At 45.2% G+C, this 17,878-nt stretch overlaps 1 protein-coding gene across 1 annotated transcript in view; it reads left to right on the forward strand.

Annotated features, from left to right (window-relative positions):
• Window positions 1-16,766, forward strand: part of SMYD1 (SET and MYND domain containing 1) — a 24,371-nt gene extending 7,605 nt beyond the window's left edge. Inside the window, exons 2-10 of the mRNA XM_004691614.2 lie at window positions 5,567-5,743; window positions 6,709-6,922; window positions 7,898-8,028; window positions 10,032-10,070; window positions 11,461-11,650; window positions 13,467-13,559; window positions 14,299-14,462; window positions 15,446-15,614; window positions 16,238-16,766. Coding sequence (XP_004691671.1) covers window positions 5,567-5,743; window positions 6,709-6,922; window positions 7,898-8,028; window positions 10,032-10,070; window positions 11,461-11,650; window positions 13,467-13,559; window positions 14,299-14,462; window positions 15,446-15,614; window positions 16,238-16,396 — 1,336 coding nt within the window. The 3' untranslated portion in view covers window positions 16,397-16,766. The remainder of the gene's footprint in view (window positions 1-5,566; window positions 5,744-6,708; window positions 6,923-7,897; window positions 8,029-10,031; window positions 10,071-11,460; window positions 11,651-13,466; window positions 13,560-14,298; window positions 14,463-15,445; window positions 15,615-16,237) is intronic.
• Window positions 16,767-17,878: the final 1,112 nt, after the last annotated feature.

Consider the following 17,878-nt stretch of genomic DNA (forward strand, 5'->3'; position numbering starts at 1 on the left):
ACTTCGTCGATCTGCCTATTCTGCTCCCCACTCTGTCTCTAGTGAATCCTCTCACCCTCTGCATCTCTGGCCTATATCCCGGTTCTGTATAAATAAATAAATCTTTAAAAAAAAAAGAAAAGATTTATTTATTATGCATACATACTTGGGGCACAGGCCAGAGGTGCAGAGGCGGTGAGAGGCTTCACCAGAGACAGAGTGGGGAGCAGAATAGGCAGATGGATGAAATACACTGCTGAGGGGAACAGCGGGCAGTTCAGGAGAGGTCTGCCATGCCATGTAGTTCACCTCTGGGGCAGGGACTGAACTCATGTTGAAGTGGCTTTAGCTTCATAGTGCTGTGCTTTAACCCACTGCGCCACCAGGGAGGGCCCTAGCTAGCTTCTTAAGCCAGAATGTATCATAGTCAGTGCAAACATGAATCCGTGGATGTTCCTCAAAGGCTGACACAAACCATTTAAAAGTGACATTAGGAGAAACCATGGGGAAAAGAAAATGAGCTCACCAACTCTGGCTCTTTCTCTTTTCTGCAGAAGCCTCAGGGGCAGGGCACCTCTGTGTCTGCAGAGCAGGGGACATGATGAGAGTTACTTTACAGGTCCTCCATAGACCAGACATCTTCATAACATTATTTCCCAGTATGATACCTCCTACCATCTAATCAAACAGCTACTCCCGTGTCATATGTGACTGCCTCCCCATCTCATCTCCCTCAACCATGGAGGCCTTAGACTCAGGCCAGTTTGTCTCAGTGGAAGAACTTGACTTTCTCTGAGCACAAACTCTGCCCGTCTTTTAGGGTCAGAACAATGCCTCTTCCCCATCCAGGTGACTGCCCTTCTGGATTCCTCCTCTCCCTCATTGGTCTCTACTTTGAACCCTACAGCAAGTACCCAGCACTCCTGGACTCCATGCCTCACCTTGCTTACTTATCTGTGTTTATGTTCTAGCCCAATCTGTGGCCAGCTCAAAGGCAAGCTGTCTGTCCTGTTTATCTTTATGGCTTCTATCACCCTGCTGGATGTACATCACACAATGGATGCCCAGTAAATACTCCAGCAAGGCAGGAAGGAGGGAAGTAAGGAAGGATAGAAAGAACCAGGAAGGAAGGAGAGAAGGAATTTAAAGTATTATAAATTTCTTTGTGTACTTGAGAGAGGAAATATTTTTTAAAGATTATTTATTTATTTATTTTGTTACATCACTCTTCATTTTGTGCATTTTCCATCTCAGTTGTAATCCCCATGGGCCTCCCATTACCAGTTTACCCGTGAGCTGTCACCACAGTCCAGGGCTCTTTTCCCATCCTAGTTCCAATCCCATTCCCTCTCCCACCCCCACAGAATGTCTCTGGTTTATAGTTGTTCATTGTTTTCATTTTTACTCTATTACAGTTGTTAATCTCTCTCTTGTTTTTCCTTCCCTGATCCCTTATGCTTCTGCTATGAGTGAAACCATCTGGAAGAGAAAGGAAATATTCTGAAGACACATCCCTTCCCCTTTAATTTTTAAGGGGAGACATCATGGACAGCTGAGAGTTTTTAAGAAACACAGAAAGCCAGAACTGTTGGTCCAGTTCTCTGGTTGTGTTTTGGAGGGCTGGCCCATCTTGCAGGTGCCTTCTTTGCTTTGACACGTCCAGTAACTGGTTATTTCCTTACAAGGAACTAAGCAGCAACTGCCTTTCCATCCCTCTTGTCTCTGACAAATGATGGAGTCCAGGGCAGGGTGCAGAGTGAAGAGTGAGCGAGAACCCACTGGCTGGGGCAGGGCACACTCAGGGCTGCAGACAAAGCTGGTCAACTTGATGCCTTTCCCTGGCTTCTGTGCTGGGAGCAGTGTCAGACATCAGTGACCGCTGTGAGTGATACCCCTGTGACAGCTGTTATCACTACTCGAAAGGATTGTTGTGAAGGTTTAACAAGAGAATTGCTTGAACCACCCCTTTGACAACTGCAATAATGGTGTCAATGAGAGCACAATATTATATAATTATATAATAATACATAAATGGAAATATAATATTCTCGGTGGAAACTGGGAAAATGAGGCTAGGCATTGAAAATGAAACTTGCTGAATGAAGGTCACCCAGTTAAGCCTGGCTGGGAGAAGGCCTCTTTCTCCGGGAATCCAAAGTGTGGTTTTTGGAGTCATTTAGGTCATTTCTTACTAGGGAAAGTCGAGAAAGAGAGGAAGTATCCTTTTGTCAAGGAAGTACCCTGCTGCTCCTGCAGGAGTTCTCCCATAACAGGGAGCTTTTCTTCTCCGGAGCTCCCAGAGATGTGTGCATGTTGGAGGAGAGCAGGAGCTCAGACATCTCTGGGCCCAGCCTCCCCCAGGACAGATGGGTGAGTGTACCAGGCTGACAGATACTGTGCACTCACTCGGTATCAGGCTCTGAGCTGTAAATTATTTCACATATTTCATTTACCCCTTGAAACCATTCTGAGAGTGGTTGGGCTTTGGAACTTACTTTTAATTTTCTTCTTGCATGAATTAAACAAAAATATGGAGTATATTTCATTAAAAAGCAACTGTCGGGCCTTCCCTGGTGGCGCAACGGGTTAAAGCACAGCACTGAGAAGCTTAAGCCAATTCCGCATGAGTTCGATTCCCGCCTGCCCTGGAGGAGATCCACATGGCGTGGCAACCTCTCCTGACCCGCTCGCAGTGTACTTCGTTGATCTGCCTGTTCTGCTCCCTGCTCTGTCTCTGGTGAATCCTCTCACCCTCCGCATCTCTGGCCTGTACCCCAGTTCTGTATGAAAAAAAAAAAAAATCTTAAAAAAAAAAAAACAACAACTGTAACAAGTATCAAAGCTATCACGATCTAGATATTGCTACTCCCATTTTTACATAAGGAAATGAAGCCTCAGAGAGGTGAGGGTGCTTGCTCAAGGTTGCTATGTATTAGAATCAGGAGTTGAATCGAGCTTTTCCCAATTCTAGATCAGTCCTCCTGTAATACCCACCCCAGGCTCCCTTTCTGCCTACCTGACACTTCCCTGGCTACTCCACCGGAAGGTGCAGGGTTGAGGTTTGTTCTCAGCTCTTCATTTGTGTTACTTAACATGATAACATTGGCATCATACGGGAGCTTGTTAGAAATGTGAACCTCAGGCCCCATCCCTACTGGATCAGAACCTGAATTTTACAAGATCTTTGGTGTTATGTATGCACACTAAAGTTTGAGAAGCTCTGCTTTTCACCAAACTCAGTCTTCTCTTTCTTTCTTCTTTTTTTTCTTCAACTTTCAGTCTTCTCTTTCTTAGCCATTCTACCCCATGGCTAAGATTTACTGATGCGTGAGATGACAGAAAGGTCAGCTCACTTCAAGAGACCTAAATGAAGAGATAACTCATAAGGCTTCTGGGTCTCACCAGATTATAAAACTCTATTCTAGCCCCTAGGAAAATTTTACAGTGGAATATGAGACAAGTGTGTGAGCCTGTAGGAAATAGTTTGATGGTTAATACTTGGAACCCACCATGAATTCACTATAAGAAAAAATATCATTCCAAATTGATGAATTTTTTTTCATGAAAAATAATTAAAATTTATTATAGCAAAGAGATTTTAAAGAATCTAGAGCTATTATGCCATTAAGATGCTATTGAAGCTATATTTGAATTAACTCAACACCTGATAAATTATATAAGTGACAGGGCAATTTCCCTGTCACACTCCGGGGTTAAGTCTGTATCTTGAGGCTGTGTCTCCAACTTTCCTCTGGCCAAAGTGATATTGGTGACTAGGGGCTTTCAACTTGAAATTTCTTATGACTTAGTAAAGCTACAGCTCTTGGCAGATAGAGTGCACTCTATATAACCAGACCCTATTATAAACACATTCAGTTGGTGCATGGAAGATTATAGAGAAGCACTGGGGCAGATGTGTTCCCTTTGAGTCAATTTAGAAAATTTACCCTCAAGGGCAATGTGGGCCCAGGAGAAGGCAGTGCTAAGCCGTCCTCCCACCCCCATCTCACGCAGGCAATAGGAGGCGTTGCCTGGATCCGGGTGCTTGCTTCTGATTGTTCCCTAGCCAGATGAGCTCTTCTCTCTTGGCAGTACTCGCTTTCTTTTCTGCCTTGGGTCTGTGTTCCCGGTCTGGTTCCTGGTACCCCAAAGTTGGGCATTAGCTCCTCTTTTCCCTTCCCAGCCTAAGACAGGCTCTCAGATTTGCAGATGGCTCCAAGCTTAGCAAAGTTATTAAAATGATGACAATAAAAATTCAAAATGATCTTGACAGTTTGGCATTCAACATTGAAAGCAATCAGGTAGCAACAAAGATGAAAACTCCAGGATTAAAAATTCAGTGTCATGAAGGAAATTGTGATGGGTATGTTCATTATGGGGCTTTGGTGATGGCCAATCAAATGAAATATTTTAAATATGTGCAGTTTATGTATATCAGTTATACATCAAAAAAGCTTTGTAAAATGTAGACAAACAAAGGGAATCTGTCTTGATGGCAGCACCGTTGAGAAAGCTTGGAGGCTTAGTCACTATATTTGTAATTGGACCTTAAATAAATGTGATTATTTTTCTAAAGAAATTAATGGAAACACAATGTCCAGATGCAGGAAATGTGAGTAGTACCCACACTCTGTTCTGCCTACATAATTTATGAAGTGTTGTTAGTCAGATTCCTACTGTTAAGTGAACAAGAGTCAAGATTTGGAGCTTAAATTGCAATCTCAATTACTTGGGTTCTTCAATTACTTGCAATCCAGTTCTTGTTAACCTTCACATTCTTGTTTGGGACAAAATCCTGAACTGAGTCAGATGGAAAAAGTTCATTGCTCTCCATCACCAGGGGATTAGCTATTCTACTAGGTGTTCAGGGCCCCGTGTGTCCTATTCTACTGGGATGAGTACTCATGACAGATGACCTTTTCAAGCAGGACACACTGTGGCCTAGTTATGATGGGCTGTGGATTCTGAGCCCTACTCTTTTTTTTTTTTTTAAGATTTATGTATGCATACAGAACTGGGGTATAGGCCAGAGGTGCAGGGGCGATGAGAGGATTCACCAGAGAAAGAGTGGGGAGCAGAACAGGCCGACTGACAAAGAACATTGCTGAGGGGAGCAGTGGGAGGGGTCAGGCGAGGTCTGCCACGCCATGTGGGTCACCTCCTGGGTGGGGATCAAACTCATGAGGAAGTGGCTTTAGCTTCTTCGTGCTGTGCTTTAACTCACTGTGCCACCAGCGAGGGCCCCTACTCTTTTTTTAATTGCTCCTCTGGCAATTTGTGGTATTCTCAATGCTTAATGCACGTAGGTTATAAATCCGCAGTTGCTAAATTAAACTGAGGAGCTATATGCAGAATACAATCGTGTCTCGCATGTTGAGTTCACTTGGAAATATCTGCTAGAAGGAGTGTTACAGCTAGCAGGGACTTTTGGAGGCCCAACAAGTCTCTCTTTGAAAAGTGGGTGTCTGAAGCTTTTCTGAGACAAGCAGGCTCATGGAACCACTACCCAAATCTTGGCCTCCCAAGAGGCAGTGCAGTACCCTCTCCACGTGCTCCCCAGTCACCTCTATCCTGTGCCTACTTCCAGCCTTGTTAATGTTGTGTGCCACACCTGCTTCAAGAGGCAGGAGAAGCTCCACCGCTGTGGGCAGTGCAAGTTTGCTCATTACTGTGACCGCACCTGCCAGAAGGATGCTTGGCTGAACCACAAGAATGAGTGTTCAGCTGTCAAGAGATGCGGGAAGGTGCCCAATGAGAATATCAGGTAAATGGTAGCCCTGGGGGTGGTGTGTGGGACCCCCAAATGTCAAATTGGGGTGATACCAGTGACAGCATTACCAGGCCCAGGGAAGCGAGGCTGAGTGCAAGTCAGGAAAGAGCCTCATAGGGACTGGATGGGATTAGTCTTTCCAGGTACCCCCTTTGGGTCTGGGGGTCTGTTGCAGAGGGGGGACTGTGTGTCACAGCAGTGCTTCAAATTACAGTCATTGTCTGAACCTGGCTGTAGGTTTGTTTTATAAGTGTTGTTCCCCAACATTTACATAAAAAAATTGGCCTGCCAATGTTTAAAATTTGGGAAAATGCACATTTTAAAACACTATGAGCTGGCAATTGTGGGGATAATGGAACCATTTTACACTGTTGGTGAGAATGGAAACTGACCCAGTCCCTATGGGAAGCAGTGTGGAGGATTCTCAAAAGATTGAAATTATGATGCAGAAATTCTACTCCTCGATGTTTACCCAAAGAACACAAATATACAAACGTGAAGGGAAACTTGCCTCCTTCTCCACCTTTACTTCCTCCCCACTCCTTGCTTCCTGTGCTCCAGCCACTTGGCCTTCCTGCTGTTGCTCCATCAAGCCAAACTCATTCCTTGCTTAGGGCCTTCTGTGGGTAGTTGCTTCCCTACTGCACAGAGCTGGTTCCTTCTGTGCAGGCCACTTTCAGCCCAAAGTCGCTTCTCCGTGTCATCCCCACCCCCCATTACCAGACATCCTCTCTCCAACTACTCTATCATGCTACCCTTTTTTTGTGTTCTGCATAACACTAAATACTAGTTTAAATGATCTTTTAAATTGTAATACTGTAAGAAGCGCCATGATAGATGTTCTATCTGATTAAACACTCTCTCTCGGGCCTGACCCTGTGCCTAGCATGCTTGGGGCACCTGGTAGGTGTTGAATGAATGAACACAGGAGGGCCTCATTAACCCTGCCCTCTCCACAGGCTGGCTGCACGCATCATGTGGCGGGTGGAGAGAGAGGGCACTGGGCTCACAGAGGGCTGCCTGGTCGCCGTGGATGACCTGCAGAACCACGTGGAGCACTTTGGGGAGGAAGAGCAGAAGGAGCTGCGGGTGGACGTGGACACTTTCTTGCAGTACTGGCCGCCCCAAAGCCAACAGTTCAGCATGCAGTACATCTCCCACATTTTTGGCGTGGTATGATTGCTCATAAAGTGGGGTGGGATGGGTGAGAGCTGGAATTGTCCAATTAAGAACTTTCCAGATGCTACCAGATCAAAATGGGGAAGAGAGAGAGCAAAAGAAGGACTGGAGTGGTGAAAGGCCCAAAGGAAGAATGGGCATCCCATGATCTTCCTGGCCTTGCTTAGTATGAGGTCAGTCCTACCCCATTTGAAGTTGGCAGCCCTCTGCCTTCCTTCCACCCCAACACTGTTCCCTATCTCTCAATGGTAGCTTTGGTAAATACCTTCTTGTTTATCTACATTTTACATTTTATTTTTCTCTCTGCATTGAGAACAAAGCCCCAGTTACTGTCCCCTTGCTCTGGAAATAAGACCCAACCGATGGGCAGTGGGAGGAGTGGTTGTGGAAGCCTTGGAGAGGAGAGTTAGGGCTTTGGGGCAGTGCTGCCTTGGAGCAACGTCGGCAGGCCATCCTGGCCATGCAAGTCTAAGAGGTGGGAGCGGGAGTGTGTGGACCAGCAGGCGCAGGCCTTGGGCTCTAGGGGTAGCAGTCTTCCATCTGGCACAGTAGGCCCTTCCTGGTGCAGGCGAGCAGGCTGAGAGGGAAATTAATGAAATAACAGTATTACATTATCATACTCAACATTGCTCAAACCCTTCCCATATGCCAGTGCTTCTTTTATAAAGTTCTCCAGAGCAGTAGAACCAATAGGCTGTATGTATATAAGTATACGTATCTACTGACACAGATATCTAGCTATTGATCAATTGATCAAGAGATTTCTTTTAAATAACTGAATCTCACAGTTGTGGAGGCTTGGATCATTTGGAGTCCTTTAGAAAATAAAAATTGTTTGTTTCCAGACTTTCTAAATATTTCCAGGATGAGACCTGTTCTTTTATATTTTAAAAACATTCCACAGTTACGATGGTATTCTGTCCCCGGACTATGTCTGTAAGTTGACTCTTTCATTTTCCCCCTGGGTAGATTAACTGCAATGGCTTCACACTCAGTGATCAGAGAGGCCTACAGGCAGTGGGTGTGGGTATCTTTCCCAACCTGGGCCTGGTGAACCATGACTGCTGGCCCAACTGCACCGTCATATTTAACAATGGCAAGTAAGTATGTCTTGGGCTGAGGTGTTGGGATGGGGTGGGAGTCATGGTGTTCTCTCTACTTGACTTAAAACCAAAGGCAAAATGTTGAACCTGAGCTAGCATGCATTTCATTGAGCAGCAAAAGGGCGAAAATTTCATTTAGAATTGTGAAACACAGAAAAGTAATGAATAGACGAGCAAAGAATTCCACGAGGGTCATCTCTTAGCCTTTGCATGTTTGTTGAGGCTGCCTGGATGTTAATGTTTTTAAAATATAAAACCTCTACTATTGTAAAAGTCTGGAACTATCATCCAGCGGTCATGCAGGACAACATCAGCCTAGAAGGTGCCTGACAGGAACATATATTAGACAAGGTCCTAGCAGAAATCTGAAGGTGCACCAGGGTTCACCTGAAGAGAATTTAATAATAATAATGATAATAATAATAATAATAAAAGACAATTTACAGAATGTAGTAGACTTTAAGGAAATAATAAGGGCCAATGTAGTGTCCAGGGTGTAGCAACAGCATGCAATCATTACCACTTCTAGACCTGCAGGGAAAGTGGAAGAAGTACTGTTTCTGCAGCTGGTGAGAGCTGGAGCCATGGTGGGGGACCTGCCCTCCCACCACCCACAGCTTGGCTGTCCCTAGAGCAGAACCCACCTCTGTTGGCACCATGGTGAGGCACAGGGAGGAGTGAGAAGACTAACTATCCTAACCTCTCTCTGCTCCCATCTTCTGATCTCCCACCAATTGGCCAACCCCCAACCAGGGGCCAGAAGCAAAGGAACCTCGGTGATGAACCCTCAGAGGAAGACATAGATCTGGGAATAGAGAAGCAAGAATGGGTCTTGAAGCCGGGGCACAAATAGAGAAGAGGCAGCTAACAGCACAGTCCCTGGTAGTGGAGGGAACAGGCTGGGGCATTTGGGGAGTGAGGTCTGTGCAGTATTATCTCTCTTGCTCTTAGAGATGGGCTCCTAGGACAAATACAAATCAACTGAGCTATCAATGATGAATGGTTTTCTCCCAGACTTCCTGGAAGTGAAAGTCAGTGGCTTCTAGAGTGCAGCCAAGAACCAAACCTAAGCCTCTAAATAGCAAGAACTCAGATTTCCCCTTTTTCTTTCTATTTATAGAAGCAAGGACCTGTCGGATTACAACAGGTTAAGCAATTGAGAAAGTTGGTTAAAACAGGGAAATTTATTTTGGACCAGATGATAATCTTTCTCCAACATCTGTATTTCCCTTCCTAAGCCTCTGGATCTCCCCTTCACTGTTTGGGCAAAGCCTGCTCAGCAAAGAATAAAGAATGGGGCTGGTCTTTCTCAATAGGACCTCCCTAAGCAATTGTGACCCAGTGTTCCTTGCGTCACAGCCACAGAACCTGGAAACCTTTCTAAAGACCATCTCCAGTGTCTGCTCTGGCTTCTTTGCATACACTAATTCTGAGCAACATATTTTACAGGGCTTCTTGACTATCATGTAAGAGAAGGCAACTCTGCAGTCACCACCTAGCTGTACGCCGTGATGGAAAGAACACTGCACATGATGTTAGGACCCCACTTCTAACCCCAACATTTAAATACTCACATGTGTGACCTAACCAGTCTCCAAACACAGCTCAAACTCTCCCCGAGATTGACGTCACAGTGGCAGTGCTTATTTGGCCAGGTTGTTAGTAAGATATTAACAGCATTCTGTCTGGTTCTTAGCACACCGCTTTTAAATGCACTGACTCATGACAGTCTCAAAGCCAGATTATAGAAGAGAACACTGAGGCCCTGGGAAGGGAAGAAACTTTTCCACACTGGTACTCAGAATTCCTCCTTCTTCCTCCAGTGCACTTTCTACTCGATCAGGCTGTGTCTTGTCAAGTGAGCACAGCTAGAAAGGGACGGGATGGCGGTTGTAGTGATGGCCAACACTTTGATGGAGTAACCTGGAATGCTGTGCACCCAGCCTAGGCAATCAGCCAATAGTAATGATTTCCATTCGGGTGTCTGTTTTGTCTTTCAGTCATGAGGCAGTGAAATCCATGTTTCACACCCAGATGAGGTGGGTCAGTCCTTCCAAACATCCCTCCTCCTCTGACCCATCTCCCTCACTTCCTGCTTTGCTGGGGTCATCCCTCCCCAAACTCTTTGGCTATGTCTTCCTATAATGTCCTCTGCACCCCAGAGTCTTTGCTGAAAGTTGTATTTTTAATGCATTTCTTGCATTTCAATTAATCATTTTGTTCCTTACTTATCTGCATGTCTTTGCTTTACTTTGCTTCCTTTATTTTCTCTCCTTCACTACTTACTTCTGCTACTCTCCAACCTCAAAGCATAACAGCCCTTTCTAGACCACATCTTCTTGGTAAAAACCTACTTTGTCCCTCTGAATGCTGAAATGAAGACTAACTTACCAATATTGCTGACCTACTAAGGACTTCCTATCTGTTTATAGTCCCCAACTACCTACCAGATTGGGTTCTGAAAATATCACCCACAATTGTTATATTTCTGACAGATAGTTATTTGTAATTTGATTTAGTCATATTTACTGCTTCTGGCCAACAATGAGTTAGTGGTGTAGGTTGACTTTTCTTAATGACAACCAAATGAACTCGTGGTTGTTTTTCTTGAAATGCTCTTGGGGTTAAGAACATAATACTCATGGGAGCTTGAGCTGCAAGAATATAGGGGTAGGAGCAGCTGGTGTTGCCTCTGTGTGGGTGCATTTGTGCAGTTCATTTCAACTCTTGGGTGTCTGATGCCACATCTGTGGGAGTAAAGGCCAAGATGAAACTGTTCCATGGGATCTTCCTATTTTAAATCTCTGGGGCTCCAGGTGCTGTTCCTAATCCCTACAAGAAATACTTAGACAACTTGTCGACTTGTGGCTCAATTAATTGAACTACAGAATTGCAGAGCTCTAGAAATGGGAGGGGCCTGGGGAACAAAAGAGAGTGGTAGTCACATCACCGTTGATCCCCACTTCCAAGTTAAGTGGGGCTTTGTCCTGAAGAACATATATTCTGTACCCATTACATGGTAAAGTACTGTATGATGGTAAATGGGGGTCGGACCCCAGCAACGAGGGAATTAAATGCCATCTTCTTTAGCTGACCACCTTCTTCAACCAAAAAGCCACATCTCCCATTACACAAAAGTGAACAGTGCAAAGGGGTGCCAGAATCAGCTTTTGTTTATTTGCCTTCAGTGATCACCAACAGGAGCTGATTCCAGAGCAATTAACTAAAGGGAGTAGATTTGATTATTATGAGTGCAGCAGAATTATCCAGAAAACTGTCCTACAGATCAGTCATTTTTGGGGGGGAAGAATGGAGTCTTCTGAGTGCTAGTTGATGTCTTTGACTCTCAACTTTTTGAGACCTTGAAGAACACAAATCCCACTCTGATAGTTCTGGTTAATTGACTCTTTTCCTTGTATTCTTCTCCAGAATTGAGCTCCGGGCCCTTGGCAAGATCTCAGAAGGAGACGAGCTGACCGTTTCCTACATCGACTTCCTTAACGTCAGCGAGGAACGCAAGAAGCAGCTGAAAAAGCAGTACTACTTTGACTGCACGTGTGAACACTGCCAAAAAGGGCTGAAGGATGACCTCTTCCAAGGGGTGAAAAATGACCCCAAGGTATGTGTTGTCCTGTGAGGCTGATCTGAGAGAAGGCACTCAGTTACCAGGTAGCAGAGGATCGGTTTAAAACAGCCAAAAAGCAAGAGTTAAGCCTTTAATCACTTCTTACAGTGGTGTAAGCAAGACACTGAGACTGACACACAACTACTCTACGTTCCCTCCTGGGATGGTGCACTGATGGAAAAGCAGGTGCTTTAACACAGATGTGGGAGGTCAACTATCACTGAAGGGGCCTGAGAAAGGTCCTACCACTTTATAGACCTTGGGGTGGGGATGCAGTTGGGGGTGAGGGGAAAGGACTGTGGCATGGAAGAGTTCTGGGTACTGAGTCAGAGTATCCTCTCCCAGTTTTAGAGGCTGGGAGTCTGAGATTAAGGTCCGGGTAAGGCTGGTTCCTTCTGAGGGCTCTCCCTAGCTTATCAGCAACCGTCTTCCTCCTATGTATCTTCACACATCTTTCCTCTCTGCATGTCTCTTTATCTTCCCCTCACATTCTTTTTATAAGGATGCCACACCTGTTGGGTGAATGGCCCTTCTCAACTACATCTGAACTAGTCATATCTGCAGTTACTGTAGTTCTAAATAAGGTTCCATTCTAAGGTACTGGAGGTTAGAAATTCAACACATGAATTTGGGGGAAATTCAGTCCCAAATGCTGTGTATGCTCCCATTTATGAAAATTAAAAGGGAGCATGTGCTCACACACAGAGAGCCATGCATGCACATGTGTGCAAACTCTGTCCGACTCTATACAGACTGAAGTTTGAGGAGGAAGCTGTGACCGACGGACCAATGATAACTGGCATAAAGAAATTGGGAGTCCCCTTCTCAGACAGGGTACAAAGCAGGTGGGACCCAAGGGCTAACACATTCATTCAGAAACACCCTTTTCACAGAATCAAAGGCTCTGTTTCCCAGGAAGCATGTCCTGGCCCGTGTGTGTGAGGCACCAAGCATAGTACTGTTGCAGCTACAGAGCAGATTTAGCTGCAGCGTCCACCCTTAGCCTGACCTTCCACACCTGCTGCTTAACAGCTTCTGACCCTGCCTACTCCTGGGGCTAGGCTCTGAGGATTTGTTTGACACTTTTCTTTTAGACTTTGAAATTTTTTCTTCAAAATTTTAGTGGCATCATAGGATCTAGCTTCTTAATTGTGGTACTTCCTTGTTTCAAATATCAAACTTCTTTGTTTTTTTTTTTACAAGATCACTAGATTGCTTAGTAAAATACAGGAGACCTCATGAGTCTAGCGTCAACAGAGACAATTTCTTCCATGATAGCCTTTTGCTGAGACAAGGAAATATGAACTAGATGCTAAGACTGTTGGAAGGGTTTCATAAGCTCCAGTGACACACTGGTCTATGATTTTTTTGGGTCAGGTTTGCGGCCTCTGTCCTCAGCCCTGTGTCAGTCATTTAAATCAATGACTTGGTATAGAAAAAGATGCAAAGGCATACCTGTAGAGTATGTGGTTGACTTGAAGTAAAGAGAAAGAATGGCAGATAGTTTGGGGGAGAGAATGAAAATCCAAAATGCCAGAGAAAATACAACAGGGATCAATATCAGATTCTGCATTGAGAGTCAAAACCCCAGGCAGCAACACACAACTGGCAGGCAGCCAGGCTCAGGGCTGTGTCAGTGGAGACTACCACAAGAATCAGAAGCAAGACAGAAAAGCTACAGGAATTTTGAGCTAAATTTGCAAAGATAAAGTACCCAGAAAGTAGCAGCCGTAGATCTTGTGTTATGTTGAATGTCAAAAATGGCAGGAGTTCAAAGATGTGATGGATTCCCTTTCCCTCCTTTGCCCAGCCCTCTCAGGATGTGGTGAAGGAAATGATACAGCTCTCCAAAGATACACTGGCAAAAATTGACAAGGCTCGTTCTGAGGGTTTGTACCATGAGGTGAGAATTCATTTTTATGGGGGGGGGGAGAGGGGTGCGAAGGAGGATGGACGGGAACAGCAGTAAGGATGGAGAGACTACCAAACAGGTTTATTTTTCTGGAAGATGTTCCTTGGGTGAGACCATGATTCTTCCTGCCCTTAAATCTTTGCATCTCTTAGGGTGCTTTTCAGTGATTTTTAAAAATATGCCTTTATTTATGTATATAGAACTGGGGTACAGGCCAGAGGTGTAGGGGCTGTGAGAGACAGAGTGGGGAACAGAAAAGGCAGATCAAGGAAATACACTGCTGAGGGGAACAGTGGGTGACAGGCGAGGTCTGCCAAGCTATGTGGGTCACCTCCCAGACTGGGGATCGAACTCATATTGAAGCTGCAGCTAACTTGGTAGTGCTGTGCTTTAACCCATTGCACCTTTTCAGTGATTTTTAACCCACTGATACTGGGTCTGAGGAACACAGACAAACGTCCCTGAAGGATCTGTGATATCTCAGGTTGGCACCTGAGATGGAGGAATGGAGATGGCAGTGGACATACTGGGTTCGGGTTGCTCACTTTCTCATATTTGAATGAATGTTCTGGCTTCGAGTTCTAGCCTCTACTAAGTGAGCATTCCCACCTGGCTCTTGAAGCACCAGGAGTTCGCGACTGTCTTTTCACTAAAATTTTTGAGAAATTCGTATTTGAATTCAGCATGTGCTCTGATGCACAGGTAATGGACAGGCCTGTGTCTCCTTTAGGTTGTGAAATTATGCCGGGAGTGCCTGGAGAAACAGGAGCCAGTGTTTGCTGACACAAACCTCTACATGCTGAGGATGATGAGCATTGTTTCAGAGGTCCTCTCCTACCTCCAGGCCTTCGAGGAGGCCTCACACTACGCCAGTAGGATGGTGGATGGCTACATGTAGGTGGTGGATCCTGGGTACCCGTCTCCTGGAAATGCGCTTATTCCGGTGATGGCTACCAGATGCTACACAGGGTGCCTCCTCTCTCTTCTGAACCCGCAGCAGGCATTAGTAATGGAATGTGCTTCTCCTTATGACTAAGCCTTTTTACCATGGTATTCTGAGTAGCAATGACCAAATAACTAGAGCTGGTACCTGAGATGAAACCTATTTGTCACGCCTGGGCTTTCCTAAATCCTTCAGCTCATCTGTTATCGTCTGTCTTGATTTCCTTAAGGCTAACTCCAGCTTAATTTTAAGTACTTGAAAAGGTTTTTCCTTCTAACAATCAACACAGGGATTCTTGTTAGTTTCATTTTATTATAAGAAGTGTCAGCCATTGTTGCTTATAAATTATAAAATGCAAATCCTTTGCCTTCTCTATGCCAATGTCCTCTCTTGCCTCCTGAGTCCACATTGGGATGTGAGTTTGTATTTCTGGCCAAATGAGTGGGTTGGCACAAGAAGGTTCTTTTTTTTTTTTTTTGAGAGATCTTACTCCTGAAGAAAATGTGGGATGACTATACAACATGCTCAAAGGAAGCCCCGTTAGGTAAAAGAGGTAAAAATAAAATTCTGTTCCATGAAAAACATTCAAATCATATTTTTCAATATGAATTTCCTGTATCTTACTGGGGAGAGGCCTGGGGGTACTTCTGAGAGTCCCAGATTCCTGTCTTCCAGTATATAGCGTGATTCTGGCCCCCTTTTCCATGGGACTTGACCTGGTGTCACAGGTCAAGAGTCTCAGCTCTCACAGCCTCACTGTGTGGGGTGTTCGGTATCTCTCGGCCCTTCATTTCCCCTAGATGGGCTGCAGATGCCTCAGCGCTGATAGGAGCAGATGAATTTCATTACTGAGGGCACTTTACAAGCCAGCAAGTGCCATGCAGACATTAGGAAGGTTGGGATTACATTGTGATTATTTGCTATGTCCCTACAGGAAGCTTTACCACCCCAACAATGCCCAACTGGGCATGGCCGTGATGCGGGCTGGGCTGACCAACTGGCATGCTGGAAACATTGAAGCAGGGCACGGGATGATCTGTAAAGCCTATGCCATTCTCCTGGTGACACACGGACCCTCCCACCCGATCACCAAGGACTTAGAGGCGAGTCGCACCATGGGACTGGGTCTGTCTGGTCTAAGCAGTCTGAGGATGAGCTTTGAGAAGGCCAACTTTCTGTCTAGTATTTAAAGCTTGTCAAAGGCAGAATCTTCAGCAGTCTTAATCACTGTATCCTCAGCCCCTGAATGATCCTGATCTTTGATAAATATTTCCTGCACGGACATATGAGAGAAAGAATCTTTGTGTGCATCACACACTGCAATCTCCCTGGCCTATTTTAAAGAACAAAGGAATCACATACATTTCATGTGTAAGGAAACCAAGGGCTGAAAGGATTAAGTCCCTTGACCATGATCCCACAAAGTTAGGTGGGAGCTAAATACAGGGGCCACAGTTCAAATTCATGGACGATTCCTGTCAACGAACATTCCCAGAGGTACAACTTCTCCCTAACAAAGCAGGACAACTTTAGGCGCCCAGTGAGTGAGTGAGTGAGTGAGTATGTGTGTGTGTGTCTGCCTGTCTTCTGAGGACGTAGTTGAATCACAATGACTGAGAATCATTTACCACGTTTACTCTTTTCAATAGGACCAAGGTAGGTCAGAGACCACCATGTCCTGGGGACTTTCATCACTGTTTACGGTGTATTTATCTGTGTCCCATAGGCCATGCGGGTGCAGACGGAGATGGAGCTGCGCATGTTCCGCCAGAATGAATTCATGTACCACAAGATGCGCGAGGCCGCCCTGAACAACCAGCCCATGCAGGTCATGGCCGAGCCCAGCAATGAGCCAGCCCCAGCTCTGTTCCATAAGAAGCAATGAGGAACTGCTGGTCGGGGAGGGGCAGTGTGACTGGAGAACTGGGCACAGATTCTGGTGGTGGGTTTCCAGGGAGGTCATAGTAATGCTCAACCTTGTTGCTGTGGGAATATACTGTTCTGTGTTCCCCACTGTCATTTGGATTCACTTCAACTCAGTTCAGTTCAGTTTAAACTCGTCCTAGCCCAGCACATATTTACAGATATTTACTGGGTGCTAGGCCGTAAGGATAAAGACACTTCAAATATAGCAGAGCAGACAGAACATAACGAATTGAAGCACAGAGTAGTAACAAATGACGTGGTAGACTATATGCACAGGAATATGGAGATGGGTGTGTGGGGGCATGTCATGGAAGAAAAAACATCTGAGTTGAGGGTGGAGGGTGCTGGGAGCCTCAGATGGCAGTTCATCCATCTATGCAGGTGTTCCTGGGGTTTATGGTCTTATGTGTGATCTGGAATGTTCAGGTATTGGCTCACTAGAATGGGTGATGCTCCTTTTCCTGAGGTTAGTGTGGAGTTCTGAAGAAAGGCCACTCACGTTCAACTCAGAGAACTGAAACCCCTTCAGAATGGTGCATATTTAGAAAAGGGGGCTTTGCCCAAGCCACCTGAGGTTGCAGTTAAAAGTCTACGTTGCCTAGATAATTTTGAATATATTTCCAGAACACATAGAGGCAATGTTTCTCCAACCCTCACCTCCCCAGCCTTGTGATTCCCTGTGATGTGAAGGTCACTTGAATAGTATCTGAGATTTTTCTGGCTATTGGCCTAGGAGGAGCAAAGAAATCTTTGAAGGATGAAGCTGAGACAGAAGCCAGGAAACACACATACCTGATGACCACAGGTCCAGCACAATTGGCCTCTAGGCATTTGATTTAATTACATGGTGGTCTTGACTAGTGCAGACTTAATCTCTTTTCCTAGTAATGACTAAATAAGATTTTAGTGTCTTTTATTTCCATGCTCTGAGGCCTCTGCTTTTCTCCCCAGAAGGAAGATCTATTTTGGACTCTGTACATGTGATTTAGGATCTTTTAGGGTGTGTGACCAACTTGCCTATAGATCCCAAGAGGTTTCTGGGGTTCCCACCCCAGAGTGAGGGTCTTGGGCACCAGCCAATCTAGTCGCTATGTTGTCTTGTCATTTTCTGGGACTGCAAACATCTCACCAATGTTTTGTCTGACCTTAGAGAACAGACCTTCTTTTGGGGTGTCACCAAAAGTTCTACATCATCTGGGCCTACTCGACTCAAAGTGGTAATCTTTAACTTGAGCAATCCCAGTAGGCCTCGTATTTTTTCATCTCTGCCTCCACCCCAATCCTTTCATCTTCAGAATGACCCCTGCCGCTCTCTGAACCCTTTTCAATGATTCAAAACTGCAAATGTGCCACCTTTTTATAGAATTTATACCTTGAACATAGCTCCTCTAGAAGGGAACCTCCGTCTCATGAAGTTTATACAGACTGATAGTTGTCCTGA

Source organism: Condylura cristata, unplaced genomic scaffold (assembly GCF_000260355.1).
Source record: "Condylura cristata isolate star-nosed mole 26May11 unplaced genomic scaffold, ConCri1.0 scaffold00031, whole genome shotgun sequence".
Lineage (NCBI taxonomy): Eukaryota > Metazoa > Chordata > Mammalia > Eulipotyphla > Talpidae > Condylura > Condylura cristata.